This window comes from Danio aesculapii, chromosome 10 (genome assembly GCF_903798145.1).
Source record: "Danio aesculapii chromosome 10, fDanAes4.1, whole genome shotgun sequence".
Lineage (NCBI taxonomy): Eukaryota > Metazoa > Chordata > Actinopteri > Cypriniformes > Danionidae > Danio > Danio aesculapii.
The window spans coordinates 289609-315160 of record NC_079444.1 but is presented as its reverse complement, the minus strand read 5'-3'; the positions used below and the strand labels follow the sequence as shown (position 1 = coordinate 315160).

The following is a 25552-nucleotide window of genomic DNA, read 5'->3' as shown; positions in this document are numbered from 1 at the left end:
CCCTCTGACCTTCTAGCCTGCTGAACTCTGACCTTCTTTACGCGGCTGATCCCGACCTCCTTTTACCTACTTCACCCTACTGACCACCTTTACTCTGCTGACCTCTGACCTTGTTCACCCAGTTGATCTTTGACCTTCTTTACCCTGCCGACCTCTGACCTTCTTTACCCTGCTGACCTCTGACTTCCCTGCTGACCTCTGACCTCCTTCACCCTGCTGACATCTGACCTCATTCACCCTTCTGACCTTCTTTACCCTGCTGAATACTGACCTTCAAGCAGCTGACCCTGACCTCTTTTTACCTAGTTCATTCTGGTGACCTTTGAACTTTTTCACCCTGCTGACCTCAAATGTTGTTCACCCAGTTGACCTCTGACCTCCTTCACCTTGCCGACCTCTGACCTTCTTTACCCTGCTGACCTCAGACCTACTCCATCCTACTGACCTCCTTCACCCTGCTGACCTCTGACCTTGTTCACCTAGTTGACCTTTGACCTCCTTTACCCTGCCAACGTCTGACCTTCTTTACCCTGCTGACCTCTGACCTCATTTTACCTTGTTCACCCTGGTGTGACCTCAGACCTACTCCACCCTACTGACCTCCTTTACTCTGCTACCTCTGACCTTGTTCACCTAGTTGACCTTTGACCTCATTTACCCCTCTGACTTTTGTTCACTCAGCTGACCTCCTTCACCCTGCTGACCTTTGGAGTCCTTCATCCTGCTGACCTCTGACCTTATTCACCATGCTAACCTCATTCACTTTGCTAATTTCATTCACCTAGCTGACCTCTGAATTACATTTTGACCTTTAACCTCATCAGGTCTGTTAACCTTTGATCTTCATCACCCTGCTGACCTTTGACCTTACAAACACATCGCTCGCTGAACATTCATCTGTTTATACCTCAGTCTCATCAAACCTTATATACTTCCCCTAAACTCAAACAGAAGGTGTGTTTCTGTTATTATTGTTTTAATTATATTTGATAATTCTGCTGTAGCTCACTCACTCATTCAGTTTCCTTCTGCTTAGTCTCTATTTCATTATTGGGATTAAACAGGAACCCATTTCTCACTGATGCATCTGTCAGATTTTACTGTGCTCAAATAAGCGTAATCTAGAGGCCTTTACCTTTCATATAACACACTTCTGATACCACATGATCAGCTAGACGTCCAGTTATTATCAGCTGTTCCTAAAACTTGTGTAGGCCACAAGACTTTAGTCAGGTAGTGTGTAGTGTGCAGTGTTCACCTGTTATCCTGCTGTGTGCTGAACTCACTGTGATTGAATTGATCATGATCAGAGAGTTCTGCTCATCACACTGATATCAGCTCAGATGTGTTGATGAGAATAATGGCGGTCTTTGTGGTGTTAAAATCATTTGTTGTTTCACGCTGTTGGTTTTGGGGTGAAGTATGTGGAGCCGCCGTCATTTATTCTCTCGCTCAGACACTCACTGTCTGCAGCGCTAACACACTCTTCATCTGTCTGTCTGCCTGCCATCACATGCACACACATAAATGCAGACACGCACAAAAACTCTCACACACAAATATAAGCAAACACACACAGACATATGCAGACAAACACTAATACACTCACACATACACAGATACACACTAACAGACACACAGAAACACAAAAATACACACTAACAAACACACACACATACACAAGACACACACACAACAATTCACACACAAACACACAGAAACATTCATTTTCTTTTCAGTTTAGTCCCTTTATTAATCAGGGTTTGCCACAGCGGTATGAACCGCCAACTATTCCAGCATATGTTTTACACAGCGGATGCCCTTCCAGCTGCAACCCAGTACTGGGAAACAAGTGTTTGGGCTGTGGGGGAAAACCCGGAGGAAACCCACGCTAACCTGAGGAGAACATGCAAACTCCACACAGAAACACCAACTGACCCAGCCGGGACTCGAACCAGAGACCTTCTTGCTGCGAGGCGATTGTGCTACCCACTTCGCCACCGTGACGCCTCCGCACTGAAACACAAAACTACAAACACACAGAAATACACACACTCACTCATAAAAAAACTCTTACACACACACACACACAAATACACACACACGTGCATCTGTGTGTGTCCGTCATGGTGTGCCAGGTGTGTGTGTTCAGGTGTTTTATTCTCCTCTCTCTGGATGTGTTCTTTCTCAGCTCCTCTTCCTCACTTGACTTCAGATGATGTTGACAAAGCCTTGCAAAACTCCCCGCGGTTAATGCATGCTCGCAACACAGGTAAGCAGCACTGGCCCCGCCCACTGGCCTGAACCCGCCCCTGCCGACACCCGTCACACACACACACACACACACACAGCTGCAGCTCCCGGTTTTCTGCATGTGCTCATCATGCTGAATGTGATCTGAAGGTCCGATGTGTGTGTGTGTGTGTGTGTGTGTGTGTGTGTGTGTGTGTGTTTGTGTGTGTGTGTCTGCAGGAGGAGCCAGCTTCATCTTCCCCAACACTCCAGTCTACCCTCCAGACGCCAGCAGAGGAGCCAGCAGAGCAGCAGGTCTCACACACACACACACACACACACACACACTTATCATAATCAAACACACATACAAACTCTCACACAACTAGACATTTAAACACACACACACAGAAGCACACAAAAGATACGCACACAAACTCGCACGCACACACACACACACAAATTCCTAGACACTCGCACACACAAACACAGACACACACAAACTTTCACACAACTACACAATCACTCTTGCACACACACAAAAAAACACAAAAATACACACTCAAACACACAGATACATACACACAAATTCACAGACATATAAACACACACACACACACACACACACACACACACACTCAGTCAGTCAGTGTTGTGTGTTTCCTCAGATGTGGGTTATGACGCCGTCAGACGCTCTGGATGGACTCCTGCGCTTCCTGCAGCTAAAGGTTGGACAGATGAGCATGTGCTGCACGCTTTACACGGACATGATCATACACACTATGTCTAACCTTACCGTCTGTGTGTGTGTGTGTGTGTGTGTGTGTGTGTGTGTGTCAGTTTCTCAGAGCTCTGCCGCCATCATGACCAAAACTGAAGAGCAGAGAGCGCAGTTAGGTGAGAGGATCATGGGTAATGTCGTGCATCACTTCACACAGTCAGAGTTCTGTTCCTGCAGTCAGAGTCAGTAATGTTGGAACAGGTGGAGGGATGCGGTCGGCGAAAGTGAAGATGGGGGTTATAAGAGGGGGTGGTGGGTGATGTGGTCGGCGATAGTGAAGATGGAGGGGCAGATTGTTTTAGGGGTGGGGTGATGCGGTCGGTGAAAGTGAAGACAGGGTGGAAAAGGGGGTGGGATGCTGTTGGGAAAAGTGAATACCGAAGGGGGGGGGTTTTGTATGGGTGGGGTGATGAGGTTGGTGAAAGTGAAGAGGGTGGGGGGTGATGCGGTCAGCAATAGTGAAGACTGGGGAAGCAGGCAGGTGTGCAGGTGGTTGGAAACGGTTGGCGAAAGCAAAGACGGGAGGGTGGGGGGGGTTGTTTGGTGGAGGGGAAAAGAGGAGGTGGGGGGTGATGTTGTCAGCAATAGTAGAGACTGGGGAGCCAGGCGTTTATATGTGTAGGGCGATGCGGTCAGTGTAAGTCAAGACGGGGGCGGGGGGGGTGGATGTGTGGATACAGGGAGTGGGGGGTGATGCAGTCGGCGTTAGTGAAGACCGGGGGGTCGGGGTGGTGTACGGGTGGGGTGATGCAGTCAGTGAAAGTGAAGATGGGGGGTGGTGGTGGGGGTTTATAAAGGGAGTGGGGGGTGATGCGGTCAGCGAGGCAGGCGGGTGTTTGTGGGCCCTTCCGCTTGCTGTTGCAGGGCGCTATGCACTCTGTCCCATTTCCCCCCCCCCACTGGCAACACCCCTGTGTGTGTGTGTGTGTGTGTGTGTGTGCGTGTGTGTGTGCGTGTGTGGGTGTGTGCGTGTGCGTGTGCGTGTGTGCGTGTGCATGTGCGTGCGTGCGTGTGTGTGTGCGTGCGTGTGCGTGTGTGTGCGTGTGCGTGCAGCCACAGGATCATGTCTGATGTGTCGTTCATTGTTTTCTCTGTAGATCCGTATCAGATTTTAGGGCCGACCAGCAGCAGACTGGCCAATCCAGGTGAGAGTCAGGATCTGGATTCAGTCCAAGCCAGGCAGATTTGTTTGCTAAGTCACATGGTGTCAAAGTGGCTTTATATAATATCTTGATGTTTATGTACACTACATTGCCAAATGTTTTGGGACCGCTGTCCGGATCAGTTCAGTTGTTCAGTCTTCAGTTGGGCTCCACCTGTGCTGTAAGTGCTACTGCTTCCTCACTACTGCATATTCCACAGTCAACTCTGATTGGTTCAGGAAGGATCCGTTTTGTTAAATATTTATAGATATATAAAGCATGCATCAGAACCTGAAATCATACATAAACGATTTTGATTAATTATGAGTTGATGTAAATGAGAGACATGAGGCTGATTAGCATGTACTTGGCAGATACTTTGAACAGGTTTCCGAGATGAGCTAGGAGGAGTTGTGGATGGTGGAGGGACTGTATGATAGGTGAGCAGCCAAACGCTGAAGAGAGACAGGATGTATGATTTAAACAGACCGCTATGACAGATGTCAGAACCAGATTGGTACATGTCTGCTGACTGTGAGCTGATGCAAGCTTGACTGACATGTCTTGTCTGAACTAACAAAGTAAACATGCAACTGGGAACCACACCGGCTCAGACATAAAAACATCACGGAGCGGGTCAGGTCATGCTGATGGTCAGTGTGCACAGAAGTGGCCGCAGAAGACCTCCAAACTTCATGTGGCCTTCAGATCAGCTCCAGAATATTGTGTAAAGCTTCATGAATGGGTTTCCATAGCTAAGCAGCTGCATTTTACATCAACGAGAGCAATGATCCACGAGAGTGTGGGATCCAGTGGTGTAAACCGGCCGGCACTGACTCCAGAGCAGTGGACATATGTTCTCTGAACAATCTCTGTCTGGAACATCCAATCACGCTTCTCTGTGTGGGAGTGACCAATCACACTTCTCTGTCTCCCAATCTGATCTGGGTTAGACAGTGGCCAGGGAACAGTACTTGGACAACTGCGTTGTGCAAAGTGTAGAATTAGGTGGAGGGGGATTATTGTGTGGCGTGTATTTCAGTGTTGGGTTCAGTGTTGACTTGGCCCATTATCTCCAGTGAGGGAAATTCTTAATGCTTCAGCATACCAAGACATTTTGGACAGTTTCATGCTCCCAATTACGTAAGAAGATTTTATTGAAACAGGTTCCTGTTCCGCTTGACCGCACAGCAGTTCTCACAGTAAGCTCCATAAAGTCATAGATGAGGATTTTGGTGTGGAGGGAGCCCTGACTTCACCCCATTGAACACCTTTGGGATGAATTAGAGCAGAGGCTGAGAGCCAGACTTTCTCGTCCAACATCAGTGCCTGACCTCACCAATGCTGTTCTAGAACAATCGTCAGAACTGACCGTTTCCTAAATCTCCTGAAAGATTAAGATTGGGATGGCAGATTAAATTCATGTGCTTGTAAATGCAGATGTCCCAAAACATTTGACATTATAGTGTATAGCATATATTTGAATATCATCATGGTTTACGTTAGCATTTAGCAGATTTAAATCTACTCTGCAGTTGTCGGGATTTGCTGTGTCGTATGCAGTATATTGTTTTGTGTAAATGGACACAGTTGAATGTAATCTGCTTCTCATTGATGGTGTGTGTTTTGTGGTCAGGCTCTGGTCAGATCCAGCTGTGGCAGTTCCTGCTGGAGCTCCTGTCCGACAGCTGCAACTCGTCCTGCATCACATGGGAGGGAACCAACGGCGAGTTCAAGATGACGGACCCGGACGAGGTGGCGCGGCGCTGGGGCGAGCGGAAGAGCAAGCCCAACATGAACTACGACAAGCTGAGTCGAGCCCTGCGCTACTACTACGACAAGAACATCATGACCAAAGTGCACGGCAAGCGCTACGCCTACAAGTTCGACTTCCATGGCATTGCCCAGGCCCTGCAGCCGCACCCGCCCGACTCCTCCATCTACAAGTACCCTGTAGCGGCGGCAGATCTGCCCTACATCAGCTCCTACCACCCGCAGAAGATGAGCTTCGTGGCTCCGCATCCTCAGGCTATGAGCGTCTCCTCCTCCGGCTTCTTCAGCGGGCCGACTCCTTACTGGAACACACCAGCGGCAGGGATCTACAGCGGGCCACGGCACCCCCCAGCTCACATGCCCTCACATCTGGGCTCATACTACTAGAAGAACAGCAGAAACATCTCAAGACCAGCAGAGACGCTCACAAGACCTCACATCTGGGCTCATAATAGTAGAAGAACAGCAAGACCATCTGAAGACCAGCGGAGACTCTCAGCAGAGACAGGACAGTGAACGTGGAGGCAGATATCAGAGCTAACGGGGGCTGCTGTTAGAGATCCGCTGCATGATCAATACTTATTCATCTATAATGTTATCTGTACCTTATTGTACAAACACACATATCAGAGAGCGGAGAGAGGCGGAGCGTAGGTGAGACGGGTCAGAGGAGGACAGATAGATGGTCAAATGGACAGACAGACAGGCAAAGGAAGATGGATGGTCAGAGGAGGGCAAACAGACAGATGGCCAAACAGACAGACAGACAGTAAAGGTCAAACCAGACGGTTAGAAGATTACAGACAGATGGTCACACAGACACACATTCAGCTGGACAGACAGTCAATCAGACAGAGGAGGACAGACGGTCACACAATCATACAGACAGACAGATGGACAATCAGACAGAAGAGGACAGACAGTCAGATGGACAATCAGACCGACAAACGGTCACACAGACAGACAGAGGAGGACAGACAGAGGACAGATGGACGGACAGACAAGAAGACGGACAATCAGACAGACAAAGGAGGACAGATGGACAGACAGTCATAAAGACAGAGAGAGGACGACAGACAGACAATGAGATGCACAATCGGTCAGACAAACGGTCACACTGACAGACAGAGGAGGACAGGTAGACAGACGGGCAAACAGAGGAGGGAAGACCAATGGACAAGCAGACATTCAGACAGATAGACAGACAGAGGAGGACAGGCAGACCTCAGGTTCGTGATGTGTCACTGCAGTGTGTGTTAAAGCATGAAGAATGAAGCTCCTGCCGTGTTTATCAGTATTACTCCGTCCTCGTGGTATCAGAGAGTGTTCTGTGCCTTCAAAACTATGCAACTGTGTAGAAAACTGGAAGCGTTCAGATGTTTTTCTTGACCTCAGATCTTTCCAGACCAAAGGTGCGTTTATATGAAGCAGTGCCTTACAGACAGACTCAGCAGAAGACATTTACCAAAGACAGCAGTATTATTATTATTATTATTATTATAATGACAATGTTCCGAGTCGCGAACGCTGTGCGTTTGTTAGATTGAAGTATACAATTCAGTGTTATAATTCTATTTCTACCTTAGATATATAACTTATGCATTTAAACACTACGAGTTGATCTCAGCCAGCCAATCAGACATCAGTCATATAGACGTACAGAAGCACAGGGACGGCTGGTTTACAGTGACGCTGGACTGCAGAAGCTCACTGCCTCAGAGATTGTTGACAAAGGGAAAACACATATACTTGATAAATTATATGATTTTCTACTGAATCAATTTAATAAACTATTTTCTTCTGGCTAAAGAAACCCCCTCATGTCTATTGTTACTTTAATAAACAGACCAGGGACTGTTGACCCAACACACACACGCACACACTCATTCACCAGCATAACACACACACATGCACACACACACACTGTCTGAGCGTCTCTGTTGCCACAACAGTCATGAACTCTATATTGTATCTTCTCTGCAGAGCTTGAGTTGAGTTCTACACACAGGGATTATACAGTAAAGTCACATTTATTACAGAGAAACATCAAACTATCCCTCTAAAACAGCCACAGAAGCTGCATCTGTGAGAGAAACAACCCAGACAGACACAGAGGTGTGAGCTGATTCAATGATGAGTGTGTGTGTGTGTGTGTGTGTGTGTGTGTGTGTGTGTGTGTGTGTGTGTGTGTGTGTGTGCTTCATGATTCCACAGAGTCAGTCTGTGGTCTGATCTTGTAGTTGCAGGCTGATCTACCAGAAAATTTATTCATTTTCCAGTGTGTGCTCCAGCCGTTCCCTCAGCGCTCTTGTCACCCTCTGTACTCCACCTCCTCCGTCCCCTCAGCGCCCTGTTCCCCCTCTGTACTCCTCCTCTTCCGTCCCCTCAGAGCCCCTGTCCCCCTCTGGACTCCTCCTCCTCCGTCCCCTCAGCACCCCTGTCCCCCTCTGTACTCCTCCTCCTCCTCTGTCCCCTCAGTGCCCCTGTCCCCCTCTGGACTCCTCCTCCTCCGTCCTATCAGTGCCCCTGTCCCCCTCTGTACTTCTCCTCCTCCGTCCCCTCAGCGCCCCTGTCCCCCTCTGTACTCCTCCTCCGTCCTATCAGTGCCCCTGTCCCCTTCTGTACACCTCCTCCGTCCCCTTAGTGCCCCTGTCCCCCTCTGTACTCCTCCTCCGTCCTATCAGTGCCCCTGTCCCCCTCTGTACTCCTCCTCCTCTGTGCCCTCAATGCCCCTGTCCCCCTCTGTACTCCTCCTCCTTCGTCCCCTCAGCACCCCTGTCCCCCTCTGTACTCCTCCTCCGTCCTATCAGTGCCCCTGTCCCCTTCTGTACACCTCCTCCGTCCCCTTAGTGCCCCTGTCCCCCTCTGTACTCCTCCTCCGTCCTATCAGTGCCCCTGTCCCCCTCTGTACTCCTCCTCCTCTGTGCCCTCAATGCCCCTGTCCCCCTCTGTACTCCTCCTCCTTCATCCCCTCAGCACCCCTGTCCCCCTCTGTACTCCTCCTCCTCTGTCCCCTCAGCACCCCTGTCCCCCTCTGTACTCCTCCTCCTCTGTCCCCTCAGTGCCCCTGTCCCCCTCTGTACTCCTCTTCCTCTGTCCCCTCAGTGCCCCTGTCCCCCTCTGTACTCCTCCTCCTCCGTCCCCTCAGCGCCCCTGTCCCCCTCTGTACTCCTCCTCCTCCGTCCCCTCAGCGCCCCTGTCCCCCTCTGTACTCCTCCTCCTCCGTCCCCTCAGCGCCCCTGTCCCCCTCTGTACTCCTCCTCCTCCGTCCCCTCAGTGCCCCTGTCCCCCTCTGTACTCCTCCTCCTCTGTGCCCTCAGTGCCCCTGTCCCCCTCTGTACTCCTCTTCCTCTGTCCCCTCAGTGCCCCTGTCCCCCTCTGTACTCCTCCTCCTCTGTGCCCTCAGTGCCCTTGTCCCTCTCTGTACTCCTCCTCCAGCTGCATCTTCTCCTCAGTGTGACTCTGTTCTCTGCAGATCTGCACGCTGTGGAAGAGGCTGAAGTCTGCGCTCAGTGTCCCGGAGGTGTTGGTCAACATCGGCCTGAACTCCTGCCCCCACAGGATCTCCTGTGGCAGGTATGAGGTGCGACTTTGGCAGGAGGCAGCAGTGGACTCCACGGTGGCATTTAGCGTCAGCAGTAGCTCGAAGTCCCGTTTCTGCAGGTTGTGTGCGGTGAGGTCGGCCAGTGGGCTCCGCTCGTCCAGCACGTGGTAGAAGGTGAGGGGCAGCAGCAGGAACGGACACTCTCCACTGGAGTCCGTCTGGAAGTCCACCGCAGTTTGGTGTACCAGTGTTTTCTGACCCTCCAGGGTGACGTGGGGTGCTAGCAGCTTCCCTGAGAGCTGGCACTGGATCAGCAGGCTGCTTCGCATGTTGGCCACACGCACCATCAGGCACCAGTGTCCACCCCTCCGGCACACCACTGCACACCGGCTGAACTTGATGGTTCCCGCACGCTTCTTAGGCCGTGCCAGTTTGGCAAGGAAGGCTCCGGTCACGAAGATCTCAGCCAGCCCCGTGAGCACCAGCTGCAGCACCAGTGCCCCGATGGCCAGTGGACACTCCTCCGACACGTGCCGAAACCCGTAGCCGATGGTGGTCTGGGTCTCCAGGGAGAACAGGTACGCTCCGGTCAGTGTGTGCACGTTCATGACGCAGGGTGTGTGGTTGGAGGACGGGTCTGCATGGAAGTCTCCGTTCCTCAGGCCGATAAGGTAGAAGACCACACCGAACACGAACCATGTCATGACGAAGGTGGAGGCGAAGAGCGTGATCTTATAACGCCACTTCATGTCCACCACCGTCGTCCAGAGGTCGTGCAGGAAGAGTTTGACCATGCCCTCCACATTGTCGATTTTTACGTTGCTGCGTCCGTCTTTGGAGACGAGGCGGCGTACAGTATTCGTCATTCTGGCGGTTCCTGACCTGCAGGAAGAGAAGATAAACAGTTCAGGACAACGTTATTATTATTAAAGACAACATTATTATGATGGAAGACAACATCATTATACAGACGAAGACAATTATTAACTGAGACTTTTAGCTCAATAAACGACTAATTAGCTGCTTATTAATAGTTGGTCAGATAGACTCAGGTATTGGGTCAAATTAGGGAAGTAGTTTATACTTCATTACTAAAAGTGCTAATAAACAGGAGCTGTATGTCAGTGTTTGCCTTTTCTAAAGCATAAAAACAGCATCATATGTGTGCAGATATTCAGAAACATGTTCAGTGAACACTCCTGTTTATCTGAAACACACTGCTGAATTCAGATATTCTGCTGTGAACGTGTGTTATGTGTCGGAACGGCTGTCTTTGTTTTGGTCTCTTTAACCCGCCCACTGCCAGTTTAGCCAATTATATTTCAGCACTCTGGGTTGCCAGACAGTGGAAAACAGCGTAATTCATTCATTCAGTCAGGAAGACTCTCAAAGCATGCATCTGTGACTGTAATGCGCCCTCTGGTGGACAGTAGCAAACTCTGAAATGAGACGCAGATTCAGAGTTCCACATCAGGTTATTAATGAGCTAATAATATCAATATTACGAGCGTAAACATTAGCTGAGCAGGTTACTTTGTAATAATTATACATTATACATACAAAAATACATTGTAATTAGAACACGGTTTAAATCAGCCTTTAGGCTCGACAGTCAGGCACACTCCTGCTGGTCCTCAATCTGGCAACCTGCGCTTGTGTTTGTTTTGATCCAGGAATGTAATACCTAGTTCAACCACTGGGTGTCAAACCTACACACTGCACCTTTAAAGTTAGGCAGGCAGTAAGCCAGAAGTAAATGGTGTGAATTGTTACTTATACTGAAGTGTCACCCGTTTTCCTTTTGAAGAGAGTATTTCTTTAGATTTGGCTAGAATAAAAGCAGTTTTCACATTATTTTTTTAATTATTTTTAGAGGGATAGTTCACCCAACACTGAAATGCTCTCATCATTTACTCATGTACTCTCATTCACCTTCACTGGTCATAAAGCAGTTTTAATCTCTTTTTTCTGTTGAACATTTGTTTTGCTTACTATGGAAGTCGATGGTTACAGGTTTCTGACATTCATCAGAATATCTGCTTTAGTGTTCAGCAGAATAAACTCATAAGGGTTAGGAAGCACTTGAGAGAGAGTTAATAGTAAATATTCATGTGTGAGTGAGCCATCCTATTAAAGTCAATGATTAAATTATTAGACCCCTAAAGGAAAGTTTTATTTATTGTCTCCAGAATAAACCACTGAAATATAATGACTTGCCTAATTACCCTCGTTCAGCCTTTAAAGTACACATGAAATCAAAACTGACCATACTGATGTTGTTAGCTCACATTGCTAGTTCTGTGGTGATCAGTTCATCTGTGCATGTCAGAATAACAGTCGCAGCTTCCGCTTCATGCAGACTTTACATGTCGCTTTAAACTGAATACTGGTGACTTGCGAGTGAATAACTAGTAACATATTATGTACTGTGGCAATGACAATGGAAATTAATCATTAGGAATGGCGAATACTTTAGCCACCGGTGATCCTTCATCATCCTGCAGTTTCAGCACAGAAATAAGCAGTAACTTTCTCATCAGCCCGTCAGATCTGACCAGCTTTACAGCGAGGATTAAGAGCAGATTATACTCCATTCTTACACCATTCTGATTGTGGTGTTTAGGGATTGGGTTACAGTTTTTACAGAAGAAGCTGATCCAGGAACATGTCGTACTCTACACAGTCACAGGGACTCTTCAAGCGTCTTAAAGGAGCAGCATGTAGGACTGCAGTCCACATTCAAAATATTGAGGAGTGTTTTTCTCCTGGTCTTTCCTCCAACATGACACACACACACACACACACACACACACGTTGCCATAATGACAACACAAAAAGGAGGAGTGTTCCTAAGGGTACAGCCTTACACCGTGTTCTGCCTACATGTGACTCGGCACCACCACACATTATAATAACTCTCCTCCATCTGAACAGATTATATGCGCGATGATGTGCGAACGGTTTCTATTTCTTTGACAGGACAGCAGCATGAACTACTCTGACTCTGATCCCCTCAGCACCTGATTATGTGCTGTATTCAGTGTTAAATGCTCCCAATGTGACTTTTACATGACGATTCTCCTTATACTACTGAAAGCAGCTGATAGTTCACCTGAAATAACTAGCAGACACTCAAAGTCAGAACTGATTGATCACAGACCAGCATCATCTATCAGTCAGTAGCCTCTTAAATATGTTAAGGGTGTTTAATGTGTGTTGATCAGGTTAAAAGCCTCTATCGTTCAGTGGGAGTGCAGTGGATGGTGTGTAAATGTTTCTGTTTGGTGTGGACTCATTAAATGACACCATTTGAATTGAAACATTTCACTTCAGTTTGCTTTTTGGAGTTTAACAACACAACAACCAAATGAAAGGTTCAATTAAATATGACAATCTCTAAACCATCCCCTCATCCTCCCTCTAAGAGAGTCAAAGGTTACCATGGGCCAAGTTGGGCCAAGCTGGGCCCGCGGGCTCTAGTTTGGGCATCTCTGATTTAAAGCATGCGCTCAGAGTAATCTTAAATCAAAGGAGAAACTCGATTATTCTGCTTCAGCCATTGTCAGATTATTTATCTTGTTTACAGGAGAAACTCTCTTCATCTTGACTCATTATGTCTGAAAACAACACTCTGTGTTCTGCTCGTCTTGAAAAAGCTTCTGGATTTGTAGATATTTAGACTAGAAACAAGACAGAAGTATGAAAACCTTCTTTCAGTGCGCCTCTGACAGATGGAGGAACCGTCCATGTTAGTGTTAGAGAAACTCTGGTTAGCGGAGTTAATCAGCAGACTCTCAGAGTTATGAATTAACAGAGCAGCTCCAGTACACACACACACACACACACACACACACACACAGTTTCTCATATGAATATAATCAGATTTAACACAGACTTTATTCTGTGAGTTGGTGTGTGTGTGTGTGTGTGTGTGTGTGTGTGTCTCAGGTGTGCTACCCTTACCTGGAATCTGAAGCTCTCTCTGGACGAGCGCTCTGGCTGCTGGTTTGTCCGTGTGTTTGTTGCGCAGTGATTTTGTAGTTAATAAGAAGTAAATTACAGTGCGAGGCGTCACCGGTAGAGCCAGTTCTCCCGCAGCTCCTCCTCCTGCAGTCCAGTCGGTCAGTGCGTTACTGTACGCTGTTATGAGCCAAACACTGAGCTCTGTCTCAAATACACGATCATTATCTGAAGATGTGCAGAGATTACGCTGTGCACAGTTCACAATGCACAATGCATCCATGTCCCTGCTTCATCTAGAACTCCACATCTATAATCCTCTTAGCTAGACAACACTATAAGTAATAAATGAGTTATGATGATTTCACCAGTAAACCTGCATGTGTGGATGTTGACACCGGCATTGGATTGCTGTTCTGCTTATTTATGCTCAGAAAGATGTATGGAGGCTGCTAAATCATGTAGAGAACAACTTGGTACACAATTATGACAAACTCTGATAAACGGTCTTCAACAGGCTGTATCCTGCTTAATTTGAGCTGACGAGTTAGTAGAGGACAATAATGGATCATTTTCAGCATCAATCATCAGGAAATATCTCCAATATGGCTGACTGTATTGAGAATAAGATCTGTCTGAATCTTACAGTTTGAGACGTGTGAATATCAGCATTGTCGTTGATCATAGGAAACCTGTTTTGGCTCTAAATAACAGAAGTTAGGATTATTTAGGTTCGAGTTGAACGTGCAGTATCTAGGACTGACACTGAGTGGTTGAGCTAGCTATTGCAGTCCACATTCAAAACACTTTTGTCCTCTCGGCCTCTCCTCCGACATGATGCACATGCAGGTTGCCAGATTGACAACACAAACAAGAGCGAGCGTGCCTGACGATGACTATAAGCTGATCAGCAAATGTTTGTATTGGTAATATTTGTATTAATTGCTAATTAAAGACCACCCCTGTGTGAGTGTTATAACTCTTCATCTGCATCTCATTTCAGAGGCTGTTGCTGTCCTCTAGAGGGCGCATTTACAGCATTTTTACATGGCTGAAATGAAATACGCTGTTTTCCACCAAGGGCAACACAGTGGCTCAGTGGGCAGCTCTGTGGCCTCACAGTAAGAAGGTCACTGGTTCGAATCAGGTGGTCAGTTGGTGTATCTGTGTGGAGTTTGCATGTTCTCCCCGTGTTGGTGTGGGTTTCCTCCGGGTGCTCCGGTTTCCCCCACAGTCCAAGCACATGCGCTATAGGGGAACTGATCAACTAAATTGACCGTAGGGTATGAGTGTGTGAGTGAATGAGTGTGTATGGGTGATTCCCGGTGTTGGGTTGCAACTGAAAGAGCATCCGCTGTGTAAAACATATACTGGAATAGTTGGTGGTTCATTTCCCATGTGGCGACCATAGATAAATAAATGAATGAATGTTTTCCACTACCTGGCAACCTGTGTGCTGAAATATAATTGGCTAAGCTGGCAGTGGGCGGAGTTACACAGACCAGATCAAAGGCTATTTGTTTCTCAGATAATAAATATAAATATGTGCAGACGTATTGCAGTATTTATATGCTTTAGGAGAGTCAAGAACTGACGTACAGCACCTGAAAAGGTGCCAAACATTTATAACCAATCACTGAAATTGATCATCTGATGACCTTTGACCTCTGCTGAACATGACTGTAATGTTCAACGCCGTCATGCTTGACTGATCATACACATTAGCTCTGTGTACTGTACAATGACCTGGTGATCACCCCGTATGGATGATCACTGATTCTCACTCACAGGATCAGCGGCTTTACATCAACATCATTCTGAAGGGTCTGATTAGCTGTGTGTGTGTGTGACACAACATGAACAACATCTGTAGTGACAGGATTAGTCAAAACAATCGAATTACTGCTTCTGTGAATGAATATTTTACGCCGTCATCATCATCCGCTGGCAGTAAGCGCTGGTCAGTTTGCTATTAACCACAGTCAGCAGGGTCATGGCTGAGGAATTACTGTGGTATTTTGATGATCACAATGGAAATACACGAGTCACACACTGACAAACTCTCTCTCTGTGTGTGTGTGTGTATTATCATCAGTATCCTGCAGATGGCAGAAGAGCACTGGTGAAGTCAGTACAGGTGGTCATGTGATCAGTCGAGTGACGTCATCTTTCCGCCTCGCTTTATTTTCACACTTTTATTAGAAATTGATATTTGAATAAGTCTCTTAGATTGGGTCAAAAGCTAAAACTATAGACTTTTGGAATATTACACTGGTTATTTTGAGGATGTCACTGAAGCTCTTTCCTTTGTGGTTGTTTATTTTGTGTTATTTATTCTTTCCTTTATTAGATTATGTTGTATTATCACTCAGCGTGCTTCGTTAAGTGTCTGTTCTTATTATTATTAATATTATCATCTTCATTTTCCGGTGTGGGGTTGATCTTTGTCTGTACTCGAGCCATTAATACATACATAAAGACGAACAGACGAGCCTTTTTCAAGCCATGTAATGTTTAAAATGGTGTATAGAGACGTGATGCAGCAGAGGGCGCTCTTACACATCTACTGAATCAACATCACACACACACACACACACACACACACACACACACACACACACACACACGCGCTGACGGGAAAGAGAACTAGTTAGAGAATTTGTATGAGAGTGTGTTTATCTCTGTGTGGAAGTTTCTCTCTCTCTCTCTCTCTCTCTCTCTCTCTCTCTCTCTCTCTATCTCTCTCTCTCTGTGTGTGTTGAGGAGTGTGTGGATGAAGTGTAATGGTTTCAGTTTCAGCCGCAGCACTGCTATCACACACTCCAGGGCATCTGTTAATAATGAATAATCAAAGCTAATAATCAATAATGAATAATCGATGTTCATCTGTTTCAGTCTGACGCTTCACTCCTGCAGACAAGAGATGATGAAGGAAGAGCTGACGGTAACTTCTGTCCCAGCCTCTCTCCATGTGTGTGTGTGTGTGTGTGTGTGTCTGTGTGTGTGTGTGTTTATGTGTGTGTGTGTGTGAGAGAGAGAGACGGGAGTGACAGACTGAGGATTGTGGGCAGGTTTGTGTTATGGGCAGGAAGTGAGCAGCTCTCACAGCATCAGCTTCCTGTTCATGTTGGTCAGCAGCTGCTCTCACAGCCAGAGATCAGACACACACTTCATCTCTCATCAACCTTCAGGATCTATGTGTGTGTGTGTGTGTGTGTGTGTGTGTGTGTGTGTGTGTGTGTGTGTGTGTGTGTGTGTGTGTGTGTTGGTACACTTCATTATAGTGCATGTTTTTTGTGCTGTAAATCTAGAGATTCAAATCAAAGATGCCAGTATAGTCAGTGGGAAGATGGGTGGTCTGTGTGTGTGTGCGTGTGTGTGTGCGTGTGTGTGTGCGTGTGTGTGTGTGTGCGTGTGTGTGTGTGTGTGTGTTGTGTTCAGTACTGCAACTCTAATAACTGAACGACTCATTCTAGTTGTTCTCTATGTACAGAGGCTGTATACCAGTGACTGAACGCTGCTGCGGCGGAATGAACCGCCAACTATTCCAGCTGGCCTGTAGCCAGCCTGATGTAAGGGCTGGACCTTTTTGCAGGTATTCGCCTGATTTTCTGTTTACTTATGAGCTTTAAATCCTGCATCTAGTGACATTGTAAGCACTATTTTAGCTGGATTAGCTTGTCAGATGGTCATCATAAGCACACTTTTAATGTACCAAAATATTTGCTAAAGATTCAGAATAAAGAAAGATGAATAAATAAACTATATTGAATATCATTAGGGGAAATAGGAATCTGTTAAAGTTTTAAATGAAAAGCTGTAGCCTATAGTGATTTATTAGTCAAATAACAAGCTGAGCAGCACATCCAACTCTCCTCAGTCAGAATCTGGCCAGTTGAATATTGAACAATTAAAGCATTATAATAATAATAATGTAGAGCTTAATGAAGTTTCTAACATACACTCTCAGAAATAAAGGGACGCGAGCTGTCACTGCGGTGGTACCTTTTCAAAAGGTACTCTTAAAGGGTCCATATTGGTGCCTCAAGAGTAAATATTAGTACCTATAAATATTGAGAGGAACACTTTTGCACTTTTTAGGTACTAATATGTACACTTGAGGTATTAATGTGGACCTTTGAGGTACAAATGTGGACCTTTTGAAAAGGCGCCACCCCAGCTATACATATGAGAGCTCAACTTATCTGCACTAATATAGTGGAATAAGAAAACAATCAACTAGTGTGGAGATTTACATTTAATTAAGACATCACTGATGATGAAGGCTAATAACTCACTCAGAGCATGCTGTCTCAGTGTCTAATGACTGTCAGATCATGCTGCTTTACAGGCAGAATTAGGCCAGATATTAAACCTTAACCTGATGGAAAACTATAGAAGTCAATGTAATGTCCTCACTTAGATAGCAAAACCAACATCTCTGTCTGTGTGTGTGTGTGTGTGTGTGTGTGTGTGTGTGTGTGTGTGTGCACGCGGCTTTTGATCTTCAGTGATACACTCAAACATGATTCTCACAGTGTGTCACAGCAGAGGTCATATGCTGTCTGCTGCTCACCGCCTTTCATGTCTGTGTGTGTGTGTGTGTGAGAGAGTGTGTGAGAGAGTGTACCTTGCATTCCTTACACTGTGGGGACTAAATGTGCGCACAACTTTAGCAATACCAGTAGATTTTGACCATGTGAGGAGATTTTCCATGAGGAAAAGAGCTGATAGATGAGGCAGAATGTGTGAGGATGTAGAAGCGCGAGAGAGTGTTTCTGTGAGGGTTTATACACACTGTACAGCACAGACAGCAGTCATCTGTGAGGAGAGACTGTAAAACACGACAACACAACATGTACCGTGTGTGAGAGTATGTGAGAGAGTATGTGAGAGCATGTGTTTTGTGTGTGTTGTTTGCCTGCATGTCTGTTAACGTGTGTTGCATGTGTTTGAGCATGTGTTTGTATGTGTGTTATAGCGTGTGTGTTTTTGTTTGTACGTGTTTGTATGTGTGTTATAGCGTGTGTGTTTTTGTTTGTACGTGTTTGTTTGTGTGTGTTAGCGTGTGTGTTTTTGTTTGTACGTGTTTGTTTGTGTGTGTTAGCGTGTGTGTCTGTGTAAGAGTATGTATGTGAGCAAGCATGCATTTTGTACCTGTTATCGTATGTGTTTGTGTGTCTGTTAGTATGCATGTGTGTATAATTTAATAATGTGTGTGTTATAGTTTGTGTTAGTGTTAACATGTGTTAGTGTGTGTTAGTACATGTGTAAGTTAGTGTGTGAAGGGCCCAGGCTCCACTCCGCTGCGCTCCGTCAGAGCAGCTGTGTCTGGCGCTGTGCTGATCTGCAGTCATTAGCGGTCGGAGCGAATGGACCCAATCTGGCATCCCCACAGAGGAGCCTGTGCAGCTGCTCGGGCCCCGGGGCCCCGCTGATGTCCTGTGAGAGCCGCGGTGGCCTCAGATGCTCCTGACTGAAACATGCTGATCACAGGACTCTCCTGAGCGCTCCGTAACCTCCCGGTGAGTGTGTGGTGTGTGTGTGTGTGTGTGTGTGTGTGTGTGTGTGTGTGTGTGTGCGTGTGTGTGTGTGTGTGTGTGTTTGATGATCTGTGTGTGTGTGTGAAACTGAACCATCCAGAAATACTGATCAGTTTCAGCTATTTATGAAGCATGTCTGATGTTCAATAACATACGATATTAAAAGGATTGAGTAATTCATAGTAAATACTATAGTGAACCATAGTACTGTAACAAAGCTAATTAAATAATCAAATATAAAATCTTAATGAATGAAGAGTTAATGAACACTCCAGCGTACTGTACTCTAAACTATAATCAATGGAGAAACTGATAAATACTGCTGAGTGTTTTAGTTTTACTACAGTAAACTGTGGTGTAGTATAGTATAATATACCCTATAGTTGAAGAAAACTACTGGATTATTTGATTATATTACTATAGTTGTTGTGTTACCATAGCAACTATAGCATCACCACATTTGTTCATATTACTATAGTTGTTGTGTTACCATAGCAACTGTAGAATCACCACATTTGTTCATATTACTATAGTTGTTGTGTCACCATAGCAACTGTAGAATCACCACATTTGTTCATATTACTATAGTTGTTGTGTTACCATAGCAACTGTAGAATCACCACATTTGTTCATATTACTATAGTTGTTGTGTTACCATAGCAACTGTAGAATCACCACATTTGTTCATATTACTATAGTTGTTGTGTTACCATAGCAACTGTAGAATCACCACATTTGTTCATATTACTATAGTTGTTGTGTTGCTATAGTAACTGTAGAATCACCACATTTGTTTGTATTACTGTATTGTGTTACCATAGCAACTGCAGAATTGCCACATTTGTTCATATTACTGTAGTTGTGTTACCATAGCAACTGCAGAATTGCCACATTTGTTCATATTACTAAAGCTGTTGTGTTACCATAGCAACTGTAGAATTACAATTGTTTGTATTACTATAGTTGTGTTACCCTAGCAACTATAGAATCACCACATTTGTTTATTTTACGGTAGTTGTTGTTACCATAGCAACTGTAGAATCACCACATTTGTTTATTTTATGGTAGTTGTTGTTACCATAGCAACTGTAGAATCACCACATTTGTTTATTTTACGGTAGTTGTTGTTACCATAGCAACTGTAGAATCACCACATTTGTTTATATTACGATAGTTGTTGTTATCATGGCAACTGTAGAATCACCACATTTGTTTATTTTATGGTAGTTGTTGTTACCATAGCAACTGTAGAATCACCACATTTGTTTATTTTACGGTAGTTGTTGTTACCATAGCAACTGTAGAATCACCACATTTGTTTATTTTACGGTAGTTGTTGTTACCATAGCAACTGTAGAATCACCACATTTGTTTATATTACGGTAGTTGTTGTTATCATGGCAACTGTAGAATCACCACATTTGTTTATTTTATGGTAGTTGTTGTTACCATAGCAACTGTAGAATCACCCACATTTGTTTATTTTACGGTAGTTGTTGTTACCATAGCAACTGTAGAATCACCACATTTGTTTATATTACGATAGTTGTTGTTATCATGGCAACTGTAGAATCACCACATTTGTTTATTTTATGGTAGTTGTTGTTACCATAGCAACTGTAGAATCACCACATTTGTTTATTTTACGGTAGTTGTTGTTACCATAGCAACTGTAGAATCACCACATTTGTTTATTTTACGGTAGTTGTTGTTACCATAGCAACTGTAGAATCACCACATTTGTTTATATTACGGTAGTTGTTGTTACCATAGCAACTGTAGAATCACCACATTTGTTTATTTTATGGTAGTTGTTGTTACCATAGCAACTGTAGAATCACCACATTTGTTTATTTTACGGTAGTTGTTGTTACCATAGCAACTGTAGAATCACCACATTTGTTTATTTTATGGTAGTTGTTGTTACCATGGCAACTGTAGAATCACCACATTTGTTTATTTTACGGTAGTTGTTGTTACCATAGCAACTGTAGAATCACCACATTTGTTTATATTACGGTAGTTGTTGTTATCATGGCAACTGTAGAATCACCACAACAGATTAATTCAAGTACTTTACTGTAATATGCTTAAAAACACTACAGTTTTTACTGTAAATGATTATAGTGTTAATAAAGTACAAAACAAATATAGATATATATAAATCGATCCACATACAATGAAAGAAAATGGTGGATTATTTCTGGTATTTGTTTTCATCGTTTTAGCCTAATGTAATCAGTAACACAGTGTTCCTCTAATGTTTTTGGTATTTTCTTTATATATTTCTCCATGTTTCGTAACAAGAGGCACTTTTCAGCTCTGATAAATCACCTTTCCATAATGAATGATGATCACCCATGTTCATTATCGCAGACTCCTAATCAAATGCGCCAGCAGTCGGACCGCAATTAGAAGTGGGCTAGATTTAAATGTCCCGTTGAATTATTCACCCTCCTCTTACTTTTGAATTCTTTTATATTTTTCCCTTCAATTTCTGTTTAAAGCAGAGCAGATTTCTCCAACACATCTCTAATCATAACAGTGTTAATAACTCATCTCTAATCACTGACTTATTTTCTCTATATAATATAATATTAGACTAGATATTCTTCAAGACACTAGTATTCAGCTTAAAGTGACATTTAAAGGCTTCACTAGGGTAATTAGGGTAAAGTTAGGGTAATTAGGCAAGTCGTTGTATAACAGTGGTTTATTCTGGAGATTATCAGAAACTAATATTGCTGAAGGGGATAATAATATTGACCTTAAAACAATTAAGAACTGCTTTTATTCTAGCCGAAATAAAACAAATCAGACTTTCTCCAAAAGAACAAACATTAGAGGAAATACTGTGCACATTTATCCATATAGGCTATCACTTCAGACATTTTGGAAATAGAATAGACATTGCAGAGGAGGGCGAATACATTTGCCCTGAACTGTACTTTTAGTTTTTTCATTAAGATATATAGGAGAAATTATTAAATGTGGATCGGGCTAATGTCGATGTGATAAGAAACGCGCGTCTGGGGGAAACGCGCTGAATGCATCAGGAGGACTCGAACCTGTGACGCCAGAAGACTCTCTCTCTCTCTCTCTCTCTCTCTCTCTCTCTCTCTCTCTCTCTCTCTCTCTCTCTTCTCTCTCTCTCTCTCTCTCTCAGTCAGTCTGTGCTTCATTAGAGATCATGTCGGGATGGGAGGATGATGATGATGAGGGCTCTCCGGGTTTCTCTCCGGGAATAATGCGCGTCTTCTTCTCCATCACTGAAGACTGAAGCTCGACAGGATGAAGAACGAATGAACGGACGGACGGATGGATGAATGAATGAACGCGCAGTCTGGTACGTGTGTCGCCTTCACTCCTCCATCACTGTCGGTGCCGTTTCTCCGTGTCTCCTTACGTAAGGCTCTCGGTAATCGAAGAACGCGGAGGAGCAACAGCGCGGATCCGGCATCGGTTCTGGTGCCGGTCGCGTTCGTCTCCATGGAGACCCGGTTGAAGAGCGCGCGCTGAAGCCCCGTTATATCTGCCGTGAGTGTGTGTTTGTGTGTGTGTTTGTGTGTCACAGTTGCGTAACACTCACTCATGTAAGTTCAGAAAGTTCTCCGCAGGTGTTGCGGCCTGATTAATGATGTGACGGACGGTGTGTGGAGCCGGAGCTGATCAGGGGGCGGCGGTGACGTCTGCGCTCCCGCTAATGATATGCATGAGCTGCTAATTAAATGAGCGTGTAGTCGAGAGCCTGTGCCGCTGCTGAAGGCCGTGCTGGCTCCTCCAATCTAATTATTACGCGAACATTGATCATTGTGACGCCTACGCAGGAGTGTCTGCCGGCCAGCTCCGCTCGAACTGGTTTCACTGGTGTATTTGTGGTTCTGGAGACGCTGCCACTTCACTTGGCACACCGAGCATCTGCCATTGTGAGCGGCTGACGGATGGAGCTGTGTGTTGCCATGGCGATGATGATGATGATGATGATGATGGCCGCCTGGCTCATGTTTCCAGTGAAAGGGAGAAATCTGCGCTTTAGCGAGCAGAGCAGAGCAGAACCAAACAAAACCCAGAGCACAGTGGCTGGGTCCTGCGTCAGACGGCCCTCGGTCACGCACCGGGCCCTCAGCCGCGCTCTAGGCTTGTTTTCCATCATTTGTGATGGTTCTGCAGGGATCTCTCAGTACTGTACACAGCATTTGGCTCATTTAAAGGCGATAAGCTCCAGATTCATCATCTTCAGCTGAAGATCTGAACAGAACGCCACAAAAACAGCAGAAACACTGCATCATGAGGAGGATGATGATGAGATTTGGTGCTAAAATGATCAGCACTGAGGCTTTTTTAAACACTTCAACTTTTAATTAGGGACATTGCATTGATTATAGAAACAGCTAATTATATATATTATAACTTTATTCATCCATCCCTGAGCTGCGCTTTGGCTTTATTCTCCGTCATTGGTGATGTTTTTACAGTGATCTCACAGTACTGGATTACAGCACAGGCCTGTAGCCAGCCTGATCATACGGCTGGTTCTTTTTTCTCAAAATGTGGACCTTATTGTAGGTGTTCGCCTCATTTTCTGTTTACTTATGAGCTTTAAATACTGCATCTAGTGACATTTTAAGCACTATTTATTAATGTACCAAAATATTTGCTAAAGATTCAGAATAAAGAAACATGAATAAATACTTATTTAAAATACATATTAATTATATTGAATATCTTTAGGGGAAAACAGTTTTAAATTAAGTATTAAGGTATTGAGTATTAATATTAAATACAGTTTTCTGTAGTTTGTTTTCATTTATTAGGCAAATAACAAACTAGCCAGTGTGTTCACCTTTACTCAGTCAGAGTTTGAGCTTCATCATATGTCTAGCCTCTCTTGTTTAATAAAGGACAATTCATGAAGATCAACAATAGCCAAATTAGTTCTTAAATTAGTTTTAGTATGGGCCGCTGTTGGTGCTTCACACCTTTTTATCGGTCGTTTTTTGTAAGGGCCAAGATTTAAAATAAAAGTTCCTTGTAAAATGTTTCCTGTTTGAACACAACACAGTAGTGAAAGATGACTTCACTAACACCCGACCGGATGTTTTCTTGCACAACTGGATGTTGGACTCATGAAAAATAATCGTTTGCATTGAAGTCGCGCTCATGTGGCAGTCAACAGATGATTCTGCTTGGTCTTAAAGCCTTTCATTGGGTTATTTTCACAATGTATGATGGCGTAGCAGTCAAAATAGGACAAATGAGCTCATGTATGGGACAAATTCTGGACTGCCATTGAGTTGTGGGTCCTTCCAACCACCCAAACCCCCTCTTGGCTATCAGCATTCGTCTGATTTAAAGGGGATAAACTCCATCATCTTCAGCTTAGTATCTGAACAGAAACACAAGAGACTGTGATGATGATGAGAACGGTGATCAGATTTGTCATTATGGGTGAACTAATCCTTTAAGTTCTAATACATATACTCAGCTGTTTCTATAACCAATGCAATGCTTCTAGTTAGAGTTAATGTTTCAGACTGAAGATCTGAACAGAAACACAACATGATGATGATGATGATGATGATGATGATGCTGTGATGATGATGATGATGCTGTGATGATGATAATGATGATGATGCTGTGATGATGATGATGATGCTGTGATGATGATGATGATGATGATGATGATGCTGTGATGATGATGATGATGATGATGATGATGCTGTGATGATGATAATGATGATGATGCTGTGATGATGATGATGATGATGATGATCTGTGTTGAGGCTTTTTTTAAAGCTGGTTGTTTTGGGGCCAGACTTTATCTCAATGTACAATTCATGCTGTTAACAAATGATTAACTCAGAGTTTTAGCTCAATAAAGTACTAATTAGCTGCTTATTAATAGTTAGTAAGCTATAGTTGGGTTAAGGGAGTAGGATTAGGGATGTATTATAGGATTATTGTTTATAAATGCTAATATTAGGGCTAATATTAGGGCTGCACCATAATATGGCATTGCAATGTTTAGTTTTGTTAGTGCGATATATAGCGATATGCACAATATATATTTTTACTTATATTTTTAGCTCAATTTGGAAAGAATTCATGATTATAAATTGATTGGAGGACTTTGCAGGACAGTTCATCTGCATATAAATGAAGCAGTCAGTGTTTTTCCTGGAGAGTAGCAGTACTCGACTACAGAAACTGAATAAATCAAATGTAAATAATCTGTTCAATCATCGTACAAAACTTAAATACAATTGATCTTTGCCAGACGGCATGGTGTCTCAGTGGTCAGCACTGTGGCCTCACAGCAGGAAGATCCCTGGTTCGAGTCCCGGCTGGGTCAGTGTGTGTTTCTGTGTGGAGTTTGCATGTTCTCCCCGTGTTGGTGTGGGTTTCCTCCGGGTGCTCCGGTTTCCCCCACAGTCCAAACACATGTGCTATAGGGGAATTGATTAACTAAACTGGCCGTAGTGTATGAGTGTGAATAAGTATGTATGGGTGTTTCCCAGTACTGGGTTGCAGCTGGAACGGCATGCACTGCATAAAACATACACTAGGAATAGTTGTC

At 44.6% G+C, this 25552-nt stretch overlaps 3 protein-coding genes across 9 annotated transcripts in view; 2 read left to right on the top strand and 1 right to left on the bottom strand.

Moving 5' to 3' along the window:
• erg (ETS transcription factor ERG) overlaps positions 1 to 7741 on the top strand; it is a 33539-nt gene extending 25798 nt beyond the window's left edge. For 4 of the 7 annotated variants that reach the window (XM_056467567.1, XM_056467566.1, XM_056467572.1 and 1 more), the window contains 6 exons: positions 2192 to 2272; positions 2473 to 2547; positions 2901 to 2960; positions 3073 to 3129; positions 4111 to 4158; positions 5792 to 7741. In XM_056467567.1, the coding sequence (XP_056323542.1) occupies positions 2192 to 2272; positions 2473 to 2547; positions 2901 to 2960; positions 3073 to 3129; positions 4111 to 4158; positions 5792 to 6315 (845 nt within the window). In that variant the 3' untranslated portion in view covers positions 6316 to 7741. The remainder of the gene's footprint in view (positions 1 to 2191; positions 2273 to 2472; positions 2548 to 2900; positions 2961 to 3072; positions 3130 to 4110; positions 4159 to 5791) is intronic. The other 3 variants (XM_056467568.1, XM_056467571.1, XM_056467570.1) reach the window with 3 other exon arrangements.
• A 1589-nt stretch (positions 7742 to 9330) lies between these two features.
• On the bottom strand, positions 9331 to 13504 carry kcnj15 (potassium inwardly rectifying channel subfamily J member 15). Its single transcript, XM_056467427.1, has 2 exons — positions 13436 to 13504; positions 9331 to 10354 (listed from the first exon to the last, which is right to left on the bottom strand). Exon 2 carries the CDS (start codon positions 10336 to 10338, stop codon positions 9331 to 9333), a length of 1008 nt encoding a protein of 335 aa, XP_056323402.1. The 5' UTR covers positions 10339 to 10354; positions 13436 to 13504.
• An 8646-nt stretch (positions 13505 to 22150) lies between these two features.
• kcnj6 (potassium inwardly rectifying channel subfamily J member 6) overlaps positions 22151 to 25552 on the top strand; it is a 24488-nt gene continuing 21086 nt past the window's right edge. Inside the window, exon 1 of the mRNA XM_056467305.1 lies at positions 22151 to 22321. The gene's annotated coding sequence lies outside the window, so the exon portion shown is untranslated. The remainder of the gene's footprint in view (positions 22322 to 25552) is intronic.